The 24,661-nt window shown below is 43.2% G+C and overlaps 1 protein-coding gene across 1 annotated transcript in view; it reads left to right on the top strand.

Moving 5' to 3' along the window:
* Positions 1-1,165: 1,165 nt before the first annotated feature.
* Positions 1,166-24,661, top strand: part of LOC311047499 (chemokine-like protein TAFA-5) — a gene marked incomplete at its 5' end in the record, with an annotated part of 220,374 nt that continues 196,878 nt past the window's right edge. Inside the window, one exon of the mRNA XM_084060236.1 lies at positions 1,166-1,283. Coding sequence (XP_083916362.1) covers positions 1,166-1,283 — 118 coding nt within the window. The remainder of the gene's footprint in view (positions 1,284-24,661) is intronic.

Genomic DNA, 24,661 nt, shown 5'->3' with positions numbered 1-24,661 from the left:
CTCTCTCTCTCTCTCTCTCTCTCTCTCTCTCTCGCCCCCCTCTCTTCTCTTCTCTCTCTCTCTATGTCTCTCGCCCCCTTCTCTCTCTCTCTCTCTCTCTCTCTCTCTCTCTCTCTCTCTCTCTCTCTCTCTCTCTCTCTCTCTCTCTCTCTCTCTCTCTCTCTCTCTCTCTCTCTCTCTGCTCACCATCTCTCCTTCGCTTATCTTGAGTCTTTTCACGTTCTCTCTCTCTCCGCTTCTCTCCTGCTGCTGTTTGAATTGTCTGCCGTCATTCGCGTGACCAACCAACCCTCTCTCTCTGCCTTACAGCGTTCATTCCTTTTCCCCTTTCTTTCTAGACTTTCTCTACTTTATTCCATTCCTTCATTCCTCTCTCCTGTCTCCCTCTCTCTCTCTCTCTCTCTCTCTCTCTCTCTCTCTCTCTCTCTCCCCCCCACTCTTCTGGAGTGTCTCTCTCCCACTCTTCTGGAGCTCAGACGGAGCTCTCATCGCTGACTGCGTTCTTCTTGCGCCCCAGGGTGGCAGCGGGTGGCTTTGAGGGAAACAGTTTACCTTCAAAATATAATTATCATGCATTTCCCATTCCGGATGATCGACCCATTAACCTATTTTTAGACTGATCAGTTTTAACTATCATCTTAAAACTGTGATTGGAATCAGCTTCTTATAAACCGCAAGTCTGGATTTTTTTTTTGCTGCACTGATCAATTGTATAACACTGAGGACATCTTATTATCGTGGCTGCTTTTGGTGAGAATTTATATTATTTTCTTTTCTTTTCTTTTCTTTTTCTTTTCAACATCCACGATGAAAGCTCCGGCACCACGGGCTGATGCCTCCAACCAACGCGGCGTGAAGACGTCCTTCTCGGGGAGGATTACCTGCGGCCAGAGGCGCTCTCTGGAGGGGCGGCTGATCGACTGGTGAACTGATCGATCGACTGATTGATCGATTGAATACTTTATTAACAGTTTGCAAAAAATAAAAAAAAGCACAGAAAGTACAGTTCCATATAAGGATGTTAAAAGGATTAAAACCCAAGAAAGAAATATGGCTTGTTTCCACTGGGGTCCATAAATTCATGGAATTAATCGATTGATCAATTGATCGATTTGTTCACTTCCACTGCTGCTGCTGCTGCGGACCCCCTGCTGGGACCCCCTCCATGGCCTCTTCTTCTCGTAAGCTTCATGCCCGCCGGAGGAGCGTCACCGCCTGGCCGAGAATGTCATCAACTTTCTGGGCTGCGGTGCTCCTGGTCAGCCTGCTGATCATCTACTTCGGTAAGAAGCTGCTGTTAAAAAAAATACCTGTTGATATTATTGTTTTACTGAGTCCTTAATCAGGTTCAGGTTGCTCTGCATGTCTTTGCCCAGTTTCTCATTGTGTGTGTGTGTGTGTGTGTGTGTGTGTGTGTGTGTGTGTGTGTGTGTGTGTGTGTGTGTGTGTGTGTGTGTGTGTGTGTGTGTGTGTGTGTGTGTGTGTGTGTGCGCACACACGTGTGCGTGTCCTGAACCTTAGTCTTATTTGGCATATATGACTGCATAATACTATGGCTGTTAACCACTACAATACTCTAGTCGTATTCTTTGATCTGAGTTGGTGAGCCCTTTTTTTCCGACCAAATATGTCAAAAATAGCTGATCTACAAGTTCACATTGGCTAATGCCCCCCCCCCCCCCCCCCCCTCCAGAATAAGTGTTTAAGACTCAGGACTGTAACAGTAACCCCCCCCCCCAAACATGACATGAGGAACAATTAATGTAAGCTGGACTGTAGCAGTTTTTATTAAAAAAAGAAAAATGTATCATTGCTGTTGGGCAGAAACCTCCTATCTCCATATTCTGACTTTTTGTGTTTTTTCATTGATTAATGCCTTAAAAACTTGACAGTTGTGGACATAATGAGGTTTGCAACCCACAGCCATGACATCATTTACTTATCCATATCTAAGGAGGTATAAAGCAAAGTGAAGCACTGCTAAGTGATATGCTTTGTTGCGTTTTGTAATTTATATATAATGCTGCAAAGGATTTTACTTTCCCACTTATACAACAACACTGTATTTTACTTGACACTCCTTTGGACTATAGAGAATCAATACCAAAGTGAGCCTTTTGGCCGCATGCAGACAACAACTGGGGTTTCTTGTATCATAGGTTTGCAGGCGGCTGATGGTTTGACATTTTGCACCTCGGCACTAGCTGAGCACTGGAGGCATTTATTTTTTTAGAAACTGAACTGTGACTCCATGGGCCTCGACCCATTAAGACCTGAAGCCGATTCTACAAATGTCTTCTAAATCCCAAAAGTATTGTGAAAAAAACGTACGTTTCTATATCAGTCACGATTTTTCAAAAATAGCAGATCTACAAGCTCATAGCGCGGCACTCGGTGCCGCGCTATGAGCTTGTAGATCTGCTATTTTTGAAAAATCGTGAAAATGTAAGATAATGCTTTTTTTTTTAGCTCAAATGAAAAAGTGACACAGATGCGTTTCCAGGTCTAACTGGTGCTAGGATGCACTCTGACCTTTTGCCAACGTACTCTCACTGTCTCACTGTAAACTGTAAACCCTTTCCCTCTACTAAGTACACACACACAATACAGTCTTGAGTGTTACAACGATCCAGAGCTTGTCGGATTAACACATTTTACAATGTTACCATACAGAATTCCATTACATTAAGTGAAAACCATCCACACACCGTCAAGAGTCACACATCTGTCTTCAACAATAGCACCCATCCCACGTCTCCCCTCCTCCCCTCTCTCCCTTGTGTCTACAGCAATGTGATGCAGAGCTCACTTTATCATTACTGAAGAATAAAACTCTAGCTGACATGCAGCTGCCTTTTGTCTAAATACATCATTATTATTTTTTTCCTTTGGTAATACCTTTTTTTTTGTTTCTCAATACATGACTTTTCTTTGTCAATATTTCTTTTGAGAATTATTGTCATTATTGTACAGACTGAGGTATAGCGGCAAGACATGGATCAAGCGACATTTGAAAACAGCTCTTATAAGCATTTTGTTTGAACCTGCCTGATTATGTTAACTCTCACCCATTGATCCAGCAGGCTGAATAAAGAGCCAACGGTGATTCATCTGGCGTGTGCGTGTGTGTGCGTGCGTGTGTGCGTGCGTGCCTGCAGAATCGAAATCCCTTTGGTGCAGATACGTTGTCAACTCACATTATTTGCACAGTGGCTCTGTGCAGTGGCGGTCCTGACATCTAGTTGTCTATTATAGCAGGTAGTTAATTGTATTATTCACTTTGTGGCTAATTAGGTGGGCAAGGATGAAACCAGCAGTAAGACTGTGCAGGTTCCCTGGAGTCAACCAGAGAACCATTGTGTTATAATGCACTCGCTATATTGACTCACATAGTGGGGGAGGCAGCGCAAAGATTCATATTATACTGCAAATATATTGTTTCATGCAGTCTGTCTGTCTTTTGCTATAATATCCACACAGCGACTATATGCACATATCGCTTGGTATTTCCACGAGGAGGAGGAGGGGTTGGGCCTTTTTTTTCCTGTAGCTGTGAGTTAGCACTTGAACGGGGAAAGTGACTCCAACAAGCTGTTGGGCTCGGTTCCGGTCTGTCAGTGAAGCCATGATAAGCTGCGGACATTGTTTTGTGTTGGAGGTGAATTATAGATACAGTAGGTGTGAGCTGGGTTACACCACATCCATTCTCACCACCACCACCGCTTCACAAAGCACAAAGAGGCCCTCCCTCTGCTGTAACGCACCGCCTGTCTTTAAAATGTATGGAGTACAGTGTGCCTAGATTCTTCTGTTTCTGTGCGTCCCTTTTTTCTCCTTCTCTCTCTCTGCAGTACATGCACGCACGCACGCAAACACACACACACACACACACACACACACACACACACACACACACACACACACACACACACACACACACACACACACACACACACACACACACACACACACACACACACACACACACACACACAGTTCCAAAACAATTATTATCACGGGTTTGGAGATGTGCAATTACATGTTGCCTCCGGATAACACTCACCTAAAGGATACGGTGTGTGTGTGTGTGTGTGTGTGTGTGTGTGTGTGTGTGTGTGTGTGTGTGTGTGTGTGTGTGTGTGTGTGTGTGTGTGTGTGTGTGTGTGTGTGTGTGTGTGTGTGTGTGTGTGTGTGTGTGTGTGTGTGTGCGCGTGCGTGTGCGTGGAGCAGAAACCTGGTATCTCCATCTTTCAACTTGTAATGTTCTTTTTTGTAAATTAACGGTCAGATGAATGGGCCGCAGGCATTTTCAGGATAGTTTTTTTTTACATGCATATTTTAATATTAATATTGTGTTATTAAAATATGGCCAACTATGTTATTTTATTTGGAGGGGGGGGGGGGGGACTTCACAGGTTGGGAGTCACCGCCCTCCGTGCCCTGTCTGTCTGTCTGTCTGTCTGTCTGTCTGTCTGTCTGTCTGTCTGTCTGCCTGCCCACCTGCCTGCCTGTCTGTCTGTCTGTCTGTTGAGCCAGAGGCAGCAGCTTGTTAGAGTGGACGGCTGCATCGATTGGACTGACTCACACATAGTCTGCAGACAGACAGACAGACACCTTGGAGCACGCTCGCTGAGCTGGAGAACACATGTTGGTGTGTGTGTGTGTGTGTGTGTGTGTGTGTGTGTGTGTGTGTGTGTGTGTGTGTGTGTGTGGGCTCGCTCACGAGTGCGAGCCCTTAATGTCTTACTCTACCACATGCTGTTTACATTTCTGACTAATTAAGTATCGAATCAAAAAAAAAAACTGTCCCCAACAAGTATACAGTAGTAGAATTTGAGAAATCTCATCATTGTGAGGACGATTTTCTCACATGGTTGTAAAAGCAAAACTTCAAAACAAACTGTTGTCTAATTATAAAACAATTAGGAAAGGTTAGGTTTTAAGAGTTATGGTTGGAGAGTAATGCCTGATTTATAGGTTAGTTGTGTGCCAGTATCTTTGCACCGAAATGAGCCGATCTAAGTTGAAGATGGGCGTATGTATACAGGTGCATCAAGTGACCATGGAGTTATATGTGACATTTTGATCTAATCATCTAAATCATTGGTTCTCAAAGTGGGGTCCGGGGACCCCCAGGGGTACTTGAGGGGGTTCCAGGGGGTCCCCAGCTAAATGATGGACAGGAACCAAATGGACCCTTGTGGGTCTGTAACTCTGAGAGTGTACAAATGGAACCATTTGTACACTCTCAGAGTTAAATTAACATTGATTTTACAATATGAATTGGGGTCCCAGAGGTATAAATGCCATTAAATGGGGGTCCGTAGCCTAATGCATGTCAAACTGGGGGTCCTTGAAATTAAAATGGTTGAGAATCACTGCTAGAGAGCCGTAAAAACCTTCTCTTATTGGGGTCCCTGGCTTATCTTTTCCAATGGGGGTCCGCGGGCTAATAAGTGTCAATTTGGGGGTCCTTGACGTGAAAAAGTTTGAGAACCAATGATCTAAATGAGTTATTCATGTCTCACAGCTTCAAAAACGCAGGCCTCAACACGTTGGCAGAAGCTAGATATTTCATGTTTTGTATTTCACGTTTAATTAGGCAGTTGAAATGCCAGTATTAATTTATACTAATTATCCTATTCATCCACTGTGTTGTGGGAACCTTTGACACATCTCTCAAAACTACGAGTTGTTGTAAAATCATTACCATAATAACTATGGGTCATGCACGGTTTAGTTTATACCTCACATAACCTTTTCAGTCTATTGACGTATCTTTATGTTTTGTTTTTTGAGGCTTTTACGCTGTATAATATACAGCAATATTATTGTCTCCATGAATGGAAACACTTATTTAGAACAATAACCTTTGTGTCGTGTTGGAAATATATAACGACGCCGTCGTCAGTAGCAGCTGGAGAGCGCAGGTGTGGCTCGCAGAGAAATGTTTGCAGTGAAACTTTTATCGAACGCACAAACCAAGCACCTGTCCAAGAGTGTACAAAGTGTGTGTGTGTGTTGTTAAAAGTATAACTGTTACAAAGATTTCGAGGTGTTTTAACTCATCCAGCGCCAAGTGAATAAATAAATAATTGCCAATAGTGCCAGCGATTTTTCATTGTTCTTGCCTTTTCAAGTGGTCACAGAATATTTATATCCAGTATGATCGATCCCCCGAAAAAGCTGCTAAACACGGAGGCTTTCACTGTGCTTCCGCGCAAGAAAAAAACAGAAATGTCACCGCGACCCCTCGTTCCCTTGCTAAGGGCCGTTGAAAATAACATGTCTCGCCAAAAATGCAGGGCAAAAAAAGGAACTGAAGTTACAGCCAGTGTGTGTGTGTGTGTGTGTGTGTGTGTGTGTGTGTGTGTGTGTGTGTGTGTGTGTGTGTGTGTGTGTGTGTGTGTGTTCCCTTATTTTATATCAGGATTTAAAATGCTAACCGGAGGGGGTGTGAATCTTTCAGAAGCTTCAGTCAGTGTGAATCTTGATAACATTGTGTACAAATCCGATACAGACAACATTATCGTCTCTGTCGGGGTGGAAACCTCACATGTTCAAAACGGTTACTTTTCAGGATTCAAATTCAAAGGTCTACAAGCTCAAATTGTGTCACTTCGCGTACGGTTTCGAGCTTGTAGATCTGCTTCTTTTGATACTGTTGTGTGACACTGTTGTATGATCACGTAGGGCAGAAATTTAGGGGGGATTTTTTATGGAGATGAGAGGTTTCTGCCCGACAGCAACGAGATACATTATAATGTACACACATGATGATTCAATTTATCTGTGTATCTGTTCTGATTCAACACAATTATCTTCAGGTCCACCTGATTTTAGCTGAAATTCTATTGGTGCTCAGAATGGTTTCAGTTGGATGTAACACCTGCTGCGTTCACACGGGCAGATACAAAGATACACAACATATCTGTCGCTCTGTATCTGTGTTGCTCAACACAGTCGTTGACGTTAGCAAGTTGGAAGTTGAAACCAACTCAACTTGAATTTGTACCTTTGTATCTTTGCAGTGGCGTGCACAGACATTTTGAGGGGCAGGTGCTCAAGTACAGATGTGCCACTTCAAAACTTCACATGTCCTGCCATCGCCAAGACAGTAAATTTTCAGGGGATTCCCAGGGCAATAAGAGGGACAAAGAAGGGCATTTAAAATGCTGAATTATTTTGATGATCACTGCTTTTATGATGCTAATTAATTTGAGCAACTGGTCAAATCACCTTTCGCCTCATAATGAGTCTGACACCTTCTTCAACACACATTCTTTTGTTCTCATGTATATGGATGTCTGTTGAAGGGAAAAACGGGGGTGTGTAGTGACGACTTCTTTTCAGGGGCAAAACAGTGCATTTTAAGGGCAGAAAAGGGAGGAAAAAAATGCATTTTCAGGGCAATTTCAGGGAAAGAACAGTAACATGTGAAGTTTTGAAGTGGCACATCTGTAAATTATGCTTTTTTTTCTTCACTTGGTCTGCTCTTTTTTCCCTCTACACCTATACCTCTTTGCCAAAAATAGCAGATCTACAAGCCCACAACGCCTCGCAGCGCGAGGCGTTGTGGGCTTGTAGATCTGCTATTTTTGGCTAAAGTTCTCCTCAGAAAAGGGATGCTAGGTTTCGAGTGGTTATGGTAAAAAGAAAAATCATATCACATAAAGATTTGGCGGACCCCCCGTAGTAACTCTGAGGACCCCCTGTTGAAGACCCCTGCTGTAATCTGCCCTCAAAAGGGCAGGTGCTCTAGCACCACCTAGAGTCTATCTGTGCACGTCCCTGTATCTTTTGTAGCAGATCTACAAACCTCGGATGTATCTTTGTATCTTCCTGTCGCTCCAAAGCGGGGGGGGGGGGGGGGCGTTTGATACCCCCACCCCTCTGGTCTTTTCATTATGTTTTATGTCTGCTTCTGGTCACACTGAATTAAATAGCATACATGCACTTCCTTTTGACTGTCTGATATGTTTGATAGTTTTTGTTTTGTAATATTTAAATATTGTGCAAAATATGTATGTGAATCACATTAAACATATATAAGCCTAATACTAAACCTATAACCCAACCTGAATCCTTTCCTACTTGAAATAACCCAAATGAAATAACCACGAAACAACCATTTCTATTGTGAGGACCAGGAAAATTGTCTATTTCTCAAATTCTACTGTCTATATACTTGTGTCGACATTCCGTCCTCACGTGTATAGAAATACAAGTATACACACGCACACGCACATGCACACGCACGCACACGCACACGCACACGCACACGCACACACACACACACACACACACACACACACACACACACACACACACACACACACACACACACACACTGGCAGCACAGCCCAAGGCAGAGTGTATACAGTACAAACGTGGTGTTTGGTCAAATAAATTCCCAGATTTTACGTCCAAATCGATCTTTTTCTTGTTTGCTGTGTAAATTCGGACCCGTTTGTGTTTGTGGGATCGATACGGACGTAGGTCATCGTAGACACATGGATCCAAGGCATCGGTTGGGTGGGTTCATGTTTACACCTCTAGAAACCAGGTCATAAATAGTCATACAGTAAAACTGTATTGAACCATAGTGGACAAAGTACTCAACCCCAGTACAAAGTATAGATACTCCTAGTCAAGTATTACTCAACTACGACAGTTGCTCGGTCAAGATTTTACTCAAGTTAAAGTACATGTTCTAAAAAAAAAAAGTATTCATAAGTACAAATTGCATTTTATTTTTTAATACCAATGCATTGCCAAAAGAAAATTGGCAATTGACAAAAAATATCTATAATTGTCACATCGTGATGCGTCTATTTTAACCACATTTGAAACGGGGCAAGTGGTTAATTCAAATGTACTTTTTTCCCCTTCCTATAAATGTAGTGCAGTGAAAAGCACAATAGTTTGTCTTTGAAATCCAGTGGAGTGAAATTAAATTTCCAATTCAGACTTTATTCCAGACACTCAGGGGGTCCATATAGAGTACATAGCCTACAGCTATGAAACACAACACATCAAATAAAGTCATACAGGATAAGTACCCAAAATCCACAAGCTTGAAACACGGTGCATTGTGAGGCATTGTGAGCTTGTAGAGATGTTTTGCTACTTTTGAAGATTTTACTTTAGCGGACTATTTCCAGTTTTCAGTACTTTTACTTCTACTCCACTACATCTCAGAGGCAAATATTGTACTTTTACTCCACTACACTTATTTGAAAACCTCAGTTACTAGTTACTTTATAGATTTGGATTATTATTAAAAAACATACATTAACCACTTCAGCCCTATATACATTTCGGCCATTTGAAAATTCAAAATTTTTCTATTCATTTGAAAACTTGTGAAATGGTACATTCTGCATAATGAGTACTCTCTACTTTTGGTACTTTAAGTACATTTTGATACCAATAATTGTGTACTTTTACTTAAGTACATTTTGAATGACTTTTACCTCAGTGTACCTCTACATTGCAGTATTGATACTTTTAATTAAGTAAAACATTTGAGTATTTTTTTCACCACTGACTATGACAATCCTGACCACCAACTAAACCCACCCACCCACACAATCCAGCCCACCCACCCACCTGTCCACTTGGCCAAATGGCCACCAACTGGGCAGGGACGTGCACAGATAGACTCTAGGTGGTGCTAGAGCACCTGCCCTTTGCCCTCTTGACCAGAAGTGCCCTTTTAAAAAAAATAAGTTTTTTTTGGTTTTCAGTTTACAGCAGGGGTCTTCAACAGGGGGTCCGGGACCCCTAGGGGATCCCAGAGTTACTACAGGGGCTCCGCCAAATCTTTATGTGATATGATTTTTCTTTTTACCATAACCACTCGAAACCTAGCATCCCTTTTCTGAGGAGAACTTTAGCCAAAAATAGCAGATCTACAAGCCCACAACGCCTCGCGCTGCGAGGCGTTGTGGGCTTGTAGATCGGCTATTTTTGGCAAAAAGGTATAGGTGTAGAGGGAAAAAAGACCAGACCAAGTCAACAAAAAAAAGTATAATTTACTTGAGCACCTGCCACTCAAAATGTCTGTGCACGCCACTGCAACTGGGTGCATGTACCCGCCCCAATTCTGTGAGACTTGCCAGCCGGGCTGAAGTGTAAGAGTGTGTGTGTGTGTGTGTGTGTGTGTGTGTGTGTGTGTGTGTGTGTGTGTGTGTGTGTGTGTGTGTGTGTGTGTGTGTGTGTGTGTGTGTGTGTGTGTGTGTGTGTGTGTGTGTGTGTGTGTGTGTGTGTGAGTGATTGGAAAGTAGATGAGAGGCTCTAATCCAATTACAGAAGTCATTTGCATGAGCAGTGTCAGCCTAAGGTCATTGCTGTCCTTATTGGGGGATTCGCGGCGCAGAGAGAGAGCGATGTGAAGTGATGATACCGTCATTAACAATGGAAGACGAAGGGATTTGAAAAAGTCGCTTTAGCCTCGGCCGCCGTCATCGCTATAGGAATCCGGTGGTCGATTCCCAACATGTGGGCCGGGGGCCCCAAAGGTGGGCCTGAGGATATTGCATGTGGGTCCACAAATAATTGGTTGATATGATACGATTTCTATAATGATGTAACGATGTAATCTCTCAAGAGCAGATTCTGCTCTGCGTTTGAATCTGTCGGGGGGGGGTTCGTCATATCGCGTATACGCACTGGCCTACAAGTGGGCGTGCCTTCAGATCAGGAAGCAGGCCGCACTTTACCCAATCAAATGTAGTGGGCGGGATTTACGTGTCCGCCGATCCTTCCACACTAGAAACAAAGCGAAACTCATTTAACAATAGCGTCCTCGGAGCAGACAAAACCACGGAAAGATATTCACATTTTAACTTGCTCTTTCATCATAGAAACAAGTGGGCTTATAACCAAAACCATCCATGTTCTCTGGGAGAAGTGGTGTTAGTGTTCCGTGTAGAAATATTGTTAGTGTATATAGTCCTCCTGCCTGGCAGTTCCAACCTCAGCATCCTTCTACCGATATGCTCTCTCCGAAACCATCTCAGTCTGGCCTCTCTGGCTTTATCTCCTAAACATCTATAGCATGCGCTGTCCCTCTGATGAACTCGTCCCTGATCCTATCCATGCTACTCCCAGAGAGAACCTCGACATTTTAGTCTCTGCTGCTTCCAGCTCTGCTTCCTGTCTTTTATAATGTAAAGCTAGCTCACAACAACGCCTCACGCTGCGAGGCGTTGTTGTGGAGCTTGCAGAACTGTTATTTTTTGGTGATTTGGTGTCGGGGGGGCAAAAAGAGCAAGTCAAAGTTAATAAGTATTGAGGGTTTACACATACATGAATCCAACACAACACCAGTGCGGAAAGTAACAAAGTACATTTACTTAAGATTTTGAGGTATTTGTACTTTACTTGAATGTTTCCAATTTCCAATACTTTTACTTCTACTCCACTACATCTCAGAGGCAAATATTGTACTTTTACTCCACTACATTTATTTGAAAACTTTAGTTAGTAGTTACTCAGATATAAATTATGATATAATGAAACATACATTAACCACTTTAGCCTTATTTTATACATAGGATATTTGAAAATAGCCGATCTACAAGCTCACAACGCGTCGCGATGCGACGCGTTGTGAGCTTGTAGATCTGCTATTTTCAAATATTTAGTACTTTTACTTTTGGTACTTTAAGTACATTTTGATGCCAATACTTTTGTACTTTTACTCAAGTAAATTTTGAATTATGGACTTACATGTAACAGAGTATTTTTATATTGCAGTATTGGTACTTTTCAGTATTAGTACTTAAGTACTTAAGAATTTGAGTACTTTTTCCACCACTGCACAACACTACACATGGACAGTAATGCCAAACAAATCTATGAAAACGTTTAATCTGCAACAGAATGTTATACAACATGTAGTAGGGGTCCCTTCTTCATCTCTCTCTCTCTCTCAGCTAAGGGGTCCTTGGCCTGAAAAACGTTGAAAACCCCTGTACTAAAGCCACCTGCTCTGGACTGCCAAGTCCATCCCGTCTTTAACGCCTCATCAAACACGTCACCTTAAAAAATCACACCTGTGTGAAGGTAGCGGCGCCTGTGATACATTTTGTCATCAATATGTGTTTATAATGTGTTTATAGCCATGTTCTGACCAATACCTCCTCTTGTGTCCCCCGGGATAACATCACTCTTTGAGATCATTTTTGGGTCAATGACTGCGTTTTTCGGCTGCCGAATGAAAGGACTCTTGGACACTAGATCTCCTTCGTCAAACCATTCTCGCATAACGGATGACTGGATTTCCTCATGAACATGACGTTCTTGTATCTTTCTCTTTCTATTGGTCATATTGGGAGGAATCTTGGACAGATCCCAAGATTCCCAAGATAAGGTTAAATTTAGGATCTAACTTTAAATAACTTACCTAGAAGGAGACTTTAGCCAAATGAATAATAAAATGAAATTAATAAATATTTCTGTTTATATAGAGATCTAATTCTATATTCATGACATCATAGTGATATCATGAATAGTAACATAGTGATGTCATGAATAGTGACCAATCCCAACGTTGATGGACCTGACCAATCAGAACGTTGGCGAGCCTGACCAATCAGAACGTTGACGGACCTGACTAATCAGAACGTTGGCGAGCCTGACCAATCAGAACGTTGGCGAGCCTGACCAATCAGAACGTTGACGGACCTGACCAATCAGAACGTTGGCGAGCCTGACCAATCAGAACGTTGACGGACCTGACCAATCAGAACATTGGCGAGCCTGACCAATCAGAACGTTGGCGAGCCTGACCAATCAGAACGTTGACGCAAAAGCCAGGTATAGAGGGCTAGCGCCGCTAAAAAAACGATGAGTCGTTGGAATGGAACGCTGGCCGTGTGACATTCAACAACGCCGGCAGCACGCGGGGTCATCCATATGTTCCCCGGGTTCTATGTTCCCCACTAAGGCTAGGGTTAGGGTTAGGTAAGCGGGGAACATAGAACCCGGGGGACATATACACGCTCCCCAGCACGGCTATACAATTGGTTCTCAAAGTGGGGTCCGGGGACCCCCAGGGGTACTTGAGGGGGTTCCAGGGGGTCCCCAGCTAAATGATGGACAGGGACCAAATGGACCCTTATGGGTCTGTAACTCTGAGAGTTAAATTAACATTGAATTTACAATATGAGTTGGGGTCCCAGAGGTATAAATGCCATTAAATGGGGGTCCGTAGCCTAATGCATGTCAAACTGGGGGTCCTTGAAATTAAAATGGTTGAGAATCACTGCTAGAGAGCCGTACAAATCTTCTCTTATGGGGGTCCCTGGCTTATCTTTTCAAATGGGGGTCCGCGGGCTAATTAGTGTCAATTTGGGGGTCCTTGACATGAAAAAGTTTGAGGGGGGGGTTGTTAACGGCTATTTCCCCCCCAAAAGAGCCAAAATGCTTAGGTTCAGTGCCTTGCTTGAGGACACTTTGACAGTGCATTTGGTGGGTGTTGTCGGGATCTATTTATCTTCCATAGTGAACGTCTCAGCACAACCCGGCACCTTATAATAGGAAGTGGGTTTGATCATCTATCTCTGTTATCGGGACTGAAGCAGAGACATTTCAGTTAGAGTAACACTCCTCCCGCTTGAGCCGCCCTAAATCCAACATGGACGCCGGCTGCTCAGCTGTAAAAGTGTCATTTTTTTTTTGCGGAGTACAACTATGGGAGCTTCCTAAACTTTTTGTGGCTTATCGCCAACATCTCAAGGTTATCGCCAACATCTCAAGGTGCCATCTTTCCCCCCCTTTCATAAAGCTTGGTATGTGAGGAGAGCAGTGGTGGAAAAAGTGCTCAATGTTTTTACTCAAGTAAAAGTATCAATACTGTAGAAATACTCTGTTACGAGTAAAAGTCTGCAATAAAAAATGTACTTGAGTAAAAGTACAAATGTATTGGTATCAAAATATACTTAACGTACAGAAGTAAAAGTACTCATTAAGCAGAATGTCCCATTTCACAAGTTTTTAATGTATAAAATGTGTAAAACAAATGGCCGAAATGTATATAGAGCTGAAGTGGTTACTGTATGTTTTGTAATAGGCCTAATAATCAAAATCTACAAAGTAACTAAAGTTTTCAAATAATTGGAGTAAAAGTACAATATTTGCCCCTGAGATTTAGTGGAGTAGAAGTAAAAGTATTAGAAATTGGAAATACTCAAGTGAAGTACAAATACCTCAACATTGTACTTGAGTGCATGTACTTAGTTACTTTACACCACTGCTATTATGGGAGCTTGCTAAACTTTTGGTGGCTCATCGCCAACATCTCAAGGTGCCATCTCTTCCCCCTTCCTTCCATGCCACTGGTATGTATGACGACTGAAGAGAAGAGCTGCAGCAAGAACAGTATACCATATTTATTTATTTATATATGTTCCTATTGCCGTTTGGTCTCACTCCATATCAGACTATAAAAGAGGAGAGATTATGTAGAACATGCACGTACAACGGGGTACATCGCATTATTTCTCTTGTCGTCGCTTTATGGCCCTATACTACTCCACACAACAGTCATTTGGGCGAATGGTTATCGTTCCGCACATCACAGGGACGTGTCGGTGAGTGTCCTCGGCCCCGCCAAGGACTTCATTTTGTGCCACTCTGCGATGGAACGCCTTGTTCCCCTCCCCTCGCCCCCCCCCGTCCCCCCAAACCCCCAAACCCAGGGAACACGGCCCGCACAATGAAATGAATATCTCAACAATGCTACCAGTGACACCGTGTCTCTTTTTCAAACGTAAATGAAACAGGCACAAGTTCAGGATCACTGAGCAAAGATGGTGATTTCTATTTCGCACTCTTCTTACAGTGTAAAAAGGCCTAGACTTCAGGATATAGGGTTGTACAGACAGACAGTGGTAAACTTCTCATTATCCATTCTCATTGCTTGGCCTTTAGTTCCTGCCCATTCATCCGTGGAGGCAGTGTCCACTTCAAAGGGCGCCGTTATAAATCTTTAACTTTCCCCTTTTTCCGCCCGCAAACCCTCCATTGGATCTTCACTAAGGCGAAGGATCTTCCTTTAAGGGGAGGCCAAGGTAGGTTTTGGAGTTATAAGCCAATGTTTTATCCGAGTGAGAGAACTTTTCCCCACACACACACTTTATGGCCCAAAATGTCACTTTGCTAGCGAGACACGCAAGCTGTTCTCTCGGCCCGTCGATTATACGAGACTGAGACTGAAAAAGGGGTGCTGGTATGTCGTTGCTGTTGCCCTCTGTAACTAACATTTTAGGGGGCAAGGAGGCACAATCGGTAGCGCTGTCGCCTCACAGCTAGAAGGTCCTGGGTTTGATTCCTGCCGAGGACGCTGTGGGCTCTGGGGGCGTATCCTCTCCTCTGCGTCATCAGTGCTCTAGTCTGGGAGGGTTAGCGTCGGAGCTTGGACAGCAGGGGCGCGGCCACTGCGTTGTGATTCAAATCAACAGCCAATGAAGAAAAGGGGGCGGGATCCACATGCAGTGGGTGATGCATCTAAATAGGATCGACGGGAAGCAATTTCCCCTTGAGAAATTTCGGCCGCCATTGTTGTGTACTGCTGTTTGCCTCTCGTCGGACTTTTTAGACGAGTTGCACAGCTCTCAGACCGGTAAGAGGCGTGTCCGCTCAGATTCAGAGCATGACGTACATCCCGCCCACAAATACCAGGGCTGTGGCCCAGAAGTTCCTCGCCGAGCCGGCGAAAACTTCTGGGAACTCAGATTATCAGTGCTCATACCCTAGGTGGGGTTGGCAAAAGGGCCTACTCTGTGTGGAGTTTGCATGTTCCCCCCGTGTCCCCTAGGGTAGGTAGGCCTACTCTCACAAAAACATGCAGTAATCCTGGTCTCTATACTGCCCCCCCCCTGGTCAGCCGGGGCGCCTGATGGAGGGTAAAAAAACTGGTTGGAATGACGTGTTCCTTCCACGGGCTCCGTCCTACCAGGAACCTCCTCCCTGTCAGGTGATAAGAAGGCTTGTAAGCTCTCATGCGTTGAAGGAGGCATGAGTTCGGCTCGGGGCTCTCCCTAGGCTGGCAGAGGGAGAGTAGCGCCCAGGATTACTTAGACAATTGGCACTGGGTGAAAAAAATGGGGCTGCAAAATCGTTGGATACAAATTTAGAAGTTATAACTAACATTTTAATTATTATTTAAATATTTTAGAAATTGAGAAAGTATTTTTTTTTACTCAAGGGGGACAAAGTGGGTCGCAAGTTGATGATGTCATTTGTCCATGTGTGTGATCCAGCCCACAACAACAACAACTTGGAGATCGGCTGTTTTTGTTACTTTTGTGTGACACACAGTACGATGAATAGAGCATTCATTTACGAAAATACATCAGTCGACAGCAGTGATACAATGCAATGAAAGGACATTCAGGGATCGTCATGATTAAGTTGTGAGTGATGATTGGCTGATTTCCCCTGGGGACCAAAATTATCGGCTTATAAATCATTATGAGTTATGACGTGGACTATTGTTGTATTGTTCGCATGTCTGGATTAATGGACTTGTGTGTGTGTGTGCGTGTGTGTGCGTGTGTGTGGGTGGGTGGGGAGAGTGGGGCGGGTTAGACATTAGACTCAGTGAAAATTTCGAGCTTCTAGATCTGCAACTTTTGATGCTGTAGTATGATCAAGTATGATCAAGTAGGGCAGTGATTTTCAACCTTTTTCATGCCAGGGACCCCTAAATTGATATACATTTGGCCGCGGACCCCCATCTGAAAATATTTTGTGTCAGGGACCTCCAGAAACGAAGATTTGAGTTAAAAATGTTAGCTTTCAAAAATATTTATATTCAAAGCTATGCACACATTTGAAAGATTTTTCAAAAATAGCAGATCTACAAGTTCATAGCGCGGCACTTGAATAGCCAAAGCTAAGTGGTTAAAACGATTGTGACGCTATGTTAACTAATTTTGCTGGGGACCCCTTTGTACTCCCCCGAAGGACCACTGGCGGTCCTCGTACCACTGGTTGAAGAACCCGTATATAGGGTTTCCTCAGAGATACTACAGGGGGGGTGTCAAACCTTTGTGATAGGAACTTTTTTTTTTTTTTAATGTATTTTATGTTAACCACTTGAATCCTAGCATCCCTATTTTGGGGGGAAATATTCACTGAAAACAGCAGATCTACAAGCTCACAACGTGTCACAGTGTGAAGTGTTGTGACCTTGTAGATCTGGTATTTTCGGAGAGATTTGTTGTAGAGGGGGGGGGGGGGAAGCAGGTCAAGTTGACTAAGTATTTAGGGTGTAAGTCGTTAAATGTCTGGAAATACACATGCATATAGCATATCAATAGAAAAGATAATGTGTAAACAAGCACACAAATCAAACCATTATTTTAAACGACACTGATGACAGTGCTGTCAAACAAGTTTATGATGAAGCTATCTATGTAGCTCTATCTAAGTCCAATCTGCAACACAGTTCGAGTGCTTCATCTCTCCCTCAGCTGAGGGGTCCTTGGCCTGAAAAAACGTTGAAAACCCCTGGTGTGGAGACGAAAAACAGAAGGGGACCAACTTAGTACAGACCTCTGGGGGGACCCAAGTCAACAAAGTATAATAGGGTTTAAGTACGTAGTTAATAAACCCCGAGCAGATGTTTTCAAAATGCTTAAACTGCCACAGATTAAATCATATACAGACTTAATCCGCTCAATTAACAAGAGGCTCCTCGGTCGGTTTACACTTCCAATAACTTGGGGATTTGCCTATACCTGCGCTGCCGCTGTCTGTCGTCGCGATAAACTTTGAGAGACCACCGGCGGGCGGGCGGGACGTGTTTGATTATATTCCGTGGCGGACCATCCATCTGCGAAGCAGCAGTAAACAAAAGAGCAATAACAGCTCGGCCCGAGATAAGAATTTGATTCATTCCCGTTTCTGTTTTATCACCGTTGCTTTACAATTACCTGGAGTCCGGCCATTATTTCCTCAACAACGCCGGTCCCTGCTTTTATAGAGCAGTTATCTTAAGCCATCAAGACCGGGAACGCATCTGTGTGTCATTTTAAGATGTCTTTGGCTATTCGAAAATAGCAGATCTTCAAGCTCATAGCGCGGCACCGAGTGCCACGCTATGAGCTTGAAGATCTGCTATTTAATTTTTGTATCTTAAATTTGTGCACATCTTTGAATATATATATTTTTGCCAGACCCAGGGGTCTGGCAAAAATATGGCCCCAGCCATAAAAGTCTGTCCCCCTTTCGTCCATACAAGGACATGTTTTGTACCTGTTTTCTCCATACATGGGCATGCCCCCTTTGTCCTTAGGCCCCAGCCATAAAAGTCTGTCCCCCTTTCGTCCATATATGGGCATACACAGGCTGACACGTCATGTGAAGTCCGGCTTACAAAAGTCTGTCCCCCTTTCGTCCATACATGGGCATAGACACATGGGCATTTGCCGGGTCTGGCAGAACCAGGTCTCCTGGTCTTGTTTTTTAAAGCGAACATTTGTAACTCAAATCTTTGCTTCTGGGGGGGTCCCTGGAACAACATATTTTGATGGGGATCGGCGGCCAAAAACTTTGGGGGTCCTTGACATGAAAAAAAAGTTTGAGCACCCCTGATATAGAAACGTAAGTTTTTCAGAAAAATGTTTTAGAAGACATTTGTAATCCCCAAAAGCACAGAATTGAGTTGCAAATGTTCGCTTAAAAAAAAGCTGCTATTCAAAGATTTCTGGATTTTTCAAAAAAAGTAGCAGATCTACAAGCTTGTTTTGTTTTAAGCAAACATTTGCAACTCAATTCTGTGGTTCTGTGCTATGAGCTTATACATCTGCTATTTTTGAATAGCCCGAAGTATAAAAGTTATAGCTAAAAATCTAAAATGTCACAGCTATGCGTTCCCGGTCTTAATGGGTTAAGCAAAGTGCTGATGTGTTGTTTGTCTCGACAGGGATTTACATGTGAGGGAGGGAAGGTGTGAGATGATGGGGGAGATGGCGCCGCTCGCTCGCGTATAACAGGCGGCGTGGTGTTATCTTGATGCATTTTCCCACAATTGAAATGCCATCACGTGGGAGGGGGTGTGGATAGGAGATGCAGGTAGATTGAGGCTCTTGCTTTGTTATAGAATATAGATTGTGATTCATGATTGGCTTGTGCGTTCACACACCACCAGAGCTTGTTCTTATTATTTCGCACACACCACGCTGAATTGGAGAAATAGTGACGAGTAGGATTGCAACTTACAGCCCAAAGGCCCATTGCTTATACTTGGCTTATGTTAATAACTATAGCTTGGGTCAATCCCAAAATTAACATTGCAAAAATGGATTGTGTGGGTAGTAAAAGTGTGAGGATATTAATTGGCAGAACAGTAAGATTTTTATGATACCACATTACTATGCAGAACATTCTAGGCCAGGGGTTCTTCAACGTTTTCAGGCCAAGGACCCCCTAGCTGAGAGAGAGAGATGAAGCAGGGACCCCCCACTACATATTGTATAACATTGTGTTGCAGATTAAACCTTTTTCATAGATAGCTGGATTCATGTTAATGTGTATTGTCAGATAGTTAACCTTTAAACCCTCCATATTTAGTCAACTGGACCGTTGGCTCTGTACTTGGTCTGCTCTTTTTCCCTGTACACCGATTCTTTGAAAGCTCTACAAGCTCACAACGCCTCGCGCTGCGAGGCGTTGTGAGCTTGTAGATTGGCTATTTTCGGCTAACGTTCCCCCCCCACACAAAGACGTCGGACCCCCTGTAGTAACTCTGAGGACCCCCTAGGGGTCCCGGACCCCCCTGTTGAAGACCCCTGTTCTAGGCATTCTGGCATGCATATGCACATGTACACGTATGCCTGAAAAAAAAAGAAAAAAAACATGGCCATGGGAATGCACACAGCCATGCACACACACGTTTGAAATACATCGTGATACAAGCGCGTATAGGGTGACGAATGGGCACGGGTGACAAATGAATTTTAGAATGACTTGTCGGAAAATATACCGTACGGCCATGACTCTTCTTCCCTGTTCCTCGGCCTCTGGAACCAGCCAGTCGGGTATACGGCACACCAACAAGCCATTACATTAATTTAATTACCTCCAAGTTCCATATTTCCTCACTAGAGAGATAGAAGAAGAAGAAAAAAAAAACTCCCTGTAAGCAACTCGCTGCTCATTAAGCAAATTAATTCATGAGTGTTGTAAATGCATAGGGAGCATGGGTCTAAGAGCCTCGTCCCAGAGTGTCTCATATGGAGCTGGAGCATTATAGATCATTCATAAGCAGTTTATGGGCCAAATGACAGTCAGGTTTCAGTCATATAACTTATTATATACTCAACAATATTGCCTGTGAGTTTATTTTTATTTTGGATCAGAACTAATTGGAGATCATCTAATTCTCTGTATAGTAAGTAATAAAGCAGCAAGATAATGTAAAGCCACTAAAGTTTGCATGTGTCCGTCTGATGTAGTGCTTCTCTACTGGGCGGTACAGAGAAGTTTGGGGGGTGCTGGAAGCAATACTTTTTTTAAAGGGGGGTGCTCTTTTAGTAGTTTACTGACATGATACTGACCATGGCATGCTGATGATGATACTGACATGACACTGACCACAATACTGACATGATACTGACCACAATACTGACATGATACTGACCACAATACTGACATGATACTGACCACAATACTGACATGATACTGACCACAATACTGACATGATACTGACCACAATACTGACATGATACTGACCACGGTACTGACCACGATACTGACCACGGTACTGACATGATACTGACCACAATACTGACATGATACTGACCACAATACTGACATGATACTGACCACAATACTGACATGATACTGACCACGGTACTGACCACGATACTGACCACGACACTGACACGACACTGACTCGATACTGACACGATACTGACATGATACTGACATGATTGATCCGTTGACTCTGTTATGCTGTGCATTGTCCTGGCATGGTCACAGCGTTTGTAGATCGGCTATTTTTTTTACCAGAAAGTTTCCTCTCCACAATAGGGAACACTATAGGGTTCAAGTGGTTAAAGTTAACACTCATTCTAATGGTCGTCCAAACTGCCGCGCTGCCAAAACGACCTCCAGTGGAATTAGTGATGAACAATTTAAATGTCAAATTAGAGAGCCATTACCACGAGGAGTGCAACATATTTATGGTCCTGTCTTGTTAGGATGCTGCCTCGCCCTGACTGCGTTCCACAGTGATTCATTCCTGACTGCCTTTATGGCTTTCAATGTTTTATGTCTCTGCTGCTGCTTTTTGTTTTGAAGTTGAACTTTTTACTTTTTAACCCATTAAGACCTGGAACGCATCTGTGTAATTTGAGCTAAAAAGCATTATTTTACACTTTAGCTCAGGGGTCTTCAACAGGGGGTCCGGGACCCCTAGGGGGTCCCCAGAGCTACTATAGGGGGTCCGCCAAATCTTTGTGTGATAGGATTTAGTTTTTTTTACATTAACCACTTGAACCCTAGAATTCCTTTTCTGAGGAGAACTTTAGCCGAAAATAGCAGATCGTTGAGGCGATCTGCGAGGCGTTGAGAGCTTGTAGATCAGCTATTTTTGGCAAAGAGGCTATAGGTGTAGAGGGGAAAAAAGAGCAGACTAAGTAAAAAAAAAAAGTTACATTTTATACAATATAGAGTAGGGGGTCCTTGCTTCATCTCTTTCTCAGCTAGGGGGTCCTTGGCCTGAAAACGTTGAAGACCCCTGCTTTAGCTATTAAAAAATAGCAGATATACATATAACACGACAATATTTGTGCAAATCTTTGAATATATATATATATTTTTAACTCATGTTACAACTTCTGGGGGGTCCCTGGAACAAAATATTTTGAGATGGGGGTCCACGGTCAATTTCATATCATTTTGGGTGGTCCTTGACATGAAAAAGTTTAAGAATCACTGATATTATAGCAGCAATTTGGGATTTAGAAGACATTTGTAGAGTCCCCAGAAGCAAAGATTTGAGTTACACTTTAAATATATATATATATATTCAAAGATTTGCAAAAAATGTTCACGATTCTTCCAAAAAATAGCAGATCTACAAGCTCATAGCACGGCACTCGGTGCCGCGCTATGAGCTTGTAGATCTGCTATATTTGAATAGCCAAATAAATCTAAAAATGACAGAGATGCGTTCCCGGCTTGAATGGGTTAATGTAACTGCACCGTCTAGAACAGTGATTCTCAACCTTTAGAATTTCAAGGACCCTCTCTCGTTTGATGTCGTCGCCGTCGGGTGGAAACCACATAGGCTATGTCCAAAACTGTTCCTGTTTTATTATAGATAAAAGGAAGGAAGCAAGTGGTCAAAAGTACAGTTGTAACCAAGGGCCCGGCATCCGTCTTTGAAATTGAGTCTATATAGGAAGTGACAGTTCATATGAATGGCCTGCAGTTTCGCTGTTTTACCCCTGCTGGTGTCAGAGGAAATAACTCTCAATGCAAGCGGATGGGTTTTTGACGAACTTTACACTTGGTTTTCTTACCTTAAAGGACGACTTTTCAACATATCTTCATATAATAGGTCCTCACTAATGCTCATGATAAAATTATACCATTTTTTCTACTTGGTCTGTGTCTGATAGGAGGGCTGTGGACAGTCCAGAAACCCGTCTACCAGTTACATCATCGTTAGGCAGGATTTTTTTTCCCAAAAAGATTACAATTTTTTAATTCAGATTTGTATTAAGGCGAGAACAATGGGATCTATTATTGCATTGCAACTTTCCAGGAATACAAAGTCTGCAGTTTCTATTAGCTTGGATTCCCCATCGATGATGTCACTGGTAGACGGGTTTCTGAACTGTCTACAGCCCTCCTCTGAGACACAAACTGATTAGAAAAAGATTGTATCATTTTATCATGAGCAAAAGTGGTGAAGTCGTCCTTTAATAAACATAGTCACACATACATACTATATGCTTCCAGTCGCTATAGTTTAAAGTCTTCTTTCAATCACCATGATGTGCGTTTTGGTAAACTCTATGGTCCCATTTACTTAAAAAATGTATGATAAAGTAGGGTATGCTGTAGGAGGGGCGTGGCTACCTTGTGAGTATTTGATTGACAAGCTACACAACCAATAGCATTCATTCCCCACCCCCGCTCTCTCATCCCAACCAATAGCATTCATATCCGTGCAATATGGGAACCCATCGCCAAATAAAAATGGAAAAACAGCGCCCTCTGCTGTTTTTCTTATTTTACTTAGCTCTGGGGGGAACAAAATGGAGCACACGTGCGCAAGGAAACCGGGGTTTTGGTCTGCCTTCAGCCTTTCACTTCCGGTGGTGCGACTATGTTTTCATTCCCACTAACAATATTTCTACACGGAACACTAACACCACTTCTCCCAGAGAACATGGATGGTTTTGGTTATAAGCCCACTTGTTTCTATGATGAAAGAGCAAGTTAAAATGTGAATATCTTTCCGTAATTTTGTCTGCTCTGCGGACGCTAGTGTTAAATTAGTTTCGGTTTGTTTCTAGTGGGGAAGGATCGGTACACACGTAAATCCCGCCCACTACATTTGATTGGGTAAAGCGCGGCCTGCTTCCTGATCTGAAGGCACGCCCAATTGTAGGCCAGTGCGTACGCGATATGACGAACCCCCCCGACAGATTCAAACGCAGAGCAGAATCTGTTCTTGAGAGATTAGTAGAGGCTATTGCGAAACTTTGTCCATATCGTTTTACAGTCTATATGGTTGTAACTCAAGGCCGGGTCTCTAACACCAGAGGGTTTAAGTGGTTATCTTGGGACTCCCGTGAAACCCCTTCAAGAATCCCTGGCGGGGGGGGGGGATCCCTGGGGGGCGGCGGGAGGGCAAGAACCCCTGATCCAAACCTCGCCTTTACAAAGCTCTAGCCTCTTGTATTACACAGTGTAAATAAAAAAGCGTTGCCGAGCAGATAAAGCATATTTGTGGCCGTTTGATCTAGTTGCTTGTAGCATTTCAAAGGACTGCAGCTGTGCTGCCGCTGTGGAGCTGAAGGGCAGCGGCTCCAAGGTGAGGCCGAGGCTCAAATTAACCCATTGATACCTGGAACGCATCTGTGTCACTTTAGATGTCTTTGGCTATTCAAAAATAGCAGATATACAAGCTCATAGCGCGGCACGAGTGCCGCGCTACGAGCTTGTAGATCTGCTATTTTTTAAAAATCGTGAAAATATTTTTTTAAATATTTTTTTCTGAAAAACTGTTAGGATTTAGAATTTTCTAGAAGCGGCCTCAGGTCTTAAAGGGTTAAATTAGCAGACTGTTTGCGGCATTAGGAGGGAACCTCTCCTAGGGATTTGAAGGCTTTGTTATTTGGGTTGAAGTAGTATTATGGTGGTATAGCCTTTCTGCTGCCTGTTTCCCTGTGTAATTTTGAATATATTAAAGAACAAAGAGAATATAAAGCCACCGGAGATTCACCAGGTCTGCAGGGTTAGATCCTTTTGTGACACTATTTTGGGCCATTTTGATAGGCAGTGTTAGAGGGGGCGTCTACCTTTATAAGTCTATGTGACTTTGACTGACTGTGTGAGTCTGACTGACTGACTGACTGACAAAGTTACACCATTGCTCGACCAGGTGGCCTAAAAACCACAACCAGTG

The sequence above is a fragment of the Gymnoscopelus microlampas genome, assembly GCF_963454915.1.
Source record: "Gymnoscopelus microlampas genome assembly, chromosome: 6".
Lineage (NCBI taxonomy): Eukaryota > Metazoa > Chordata > Actinopteri > Myctophiformes > Myctophidae > Gymnoscopelus > Gymnoscopelus microlampas.
The sequence above is the reverse complement of the archived record's forward strand: the minus strand, read 5'-3'. Positions and strand labels throughout refer to the sequence as shown.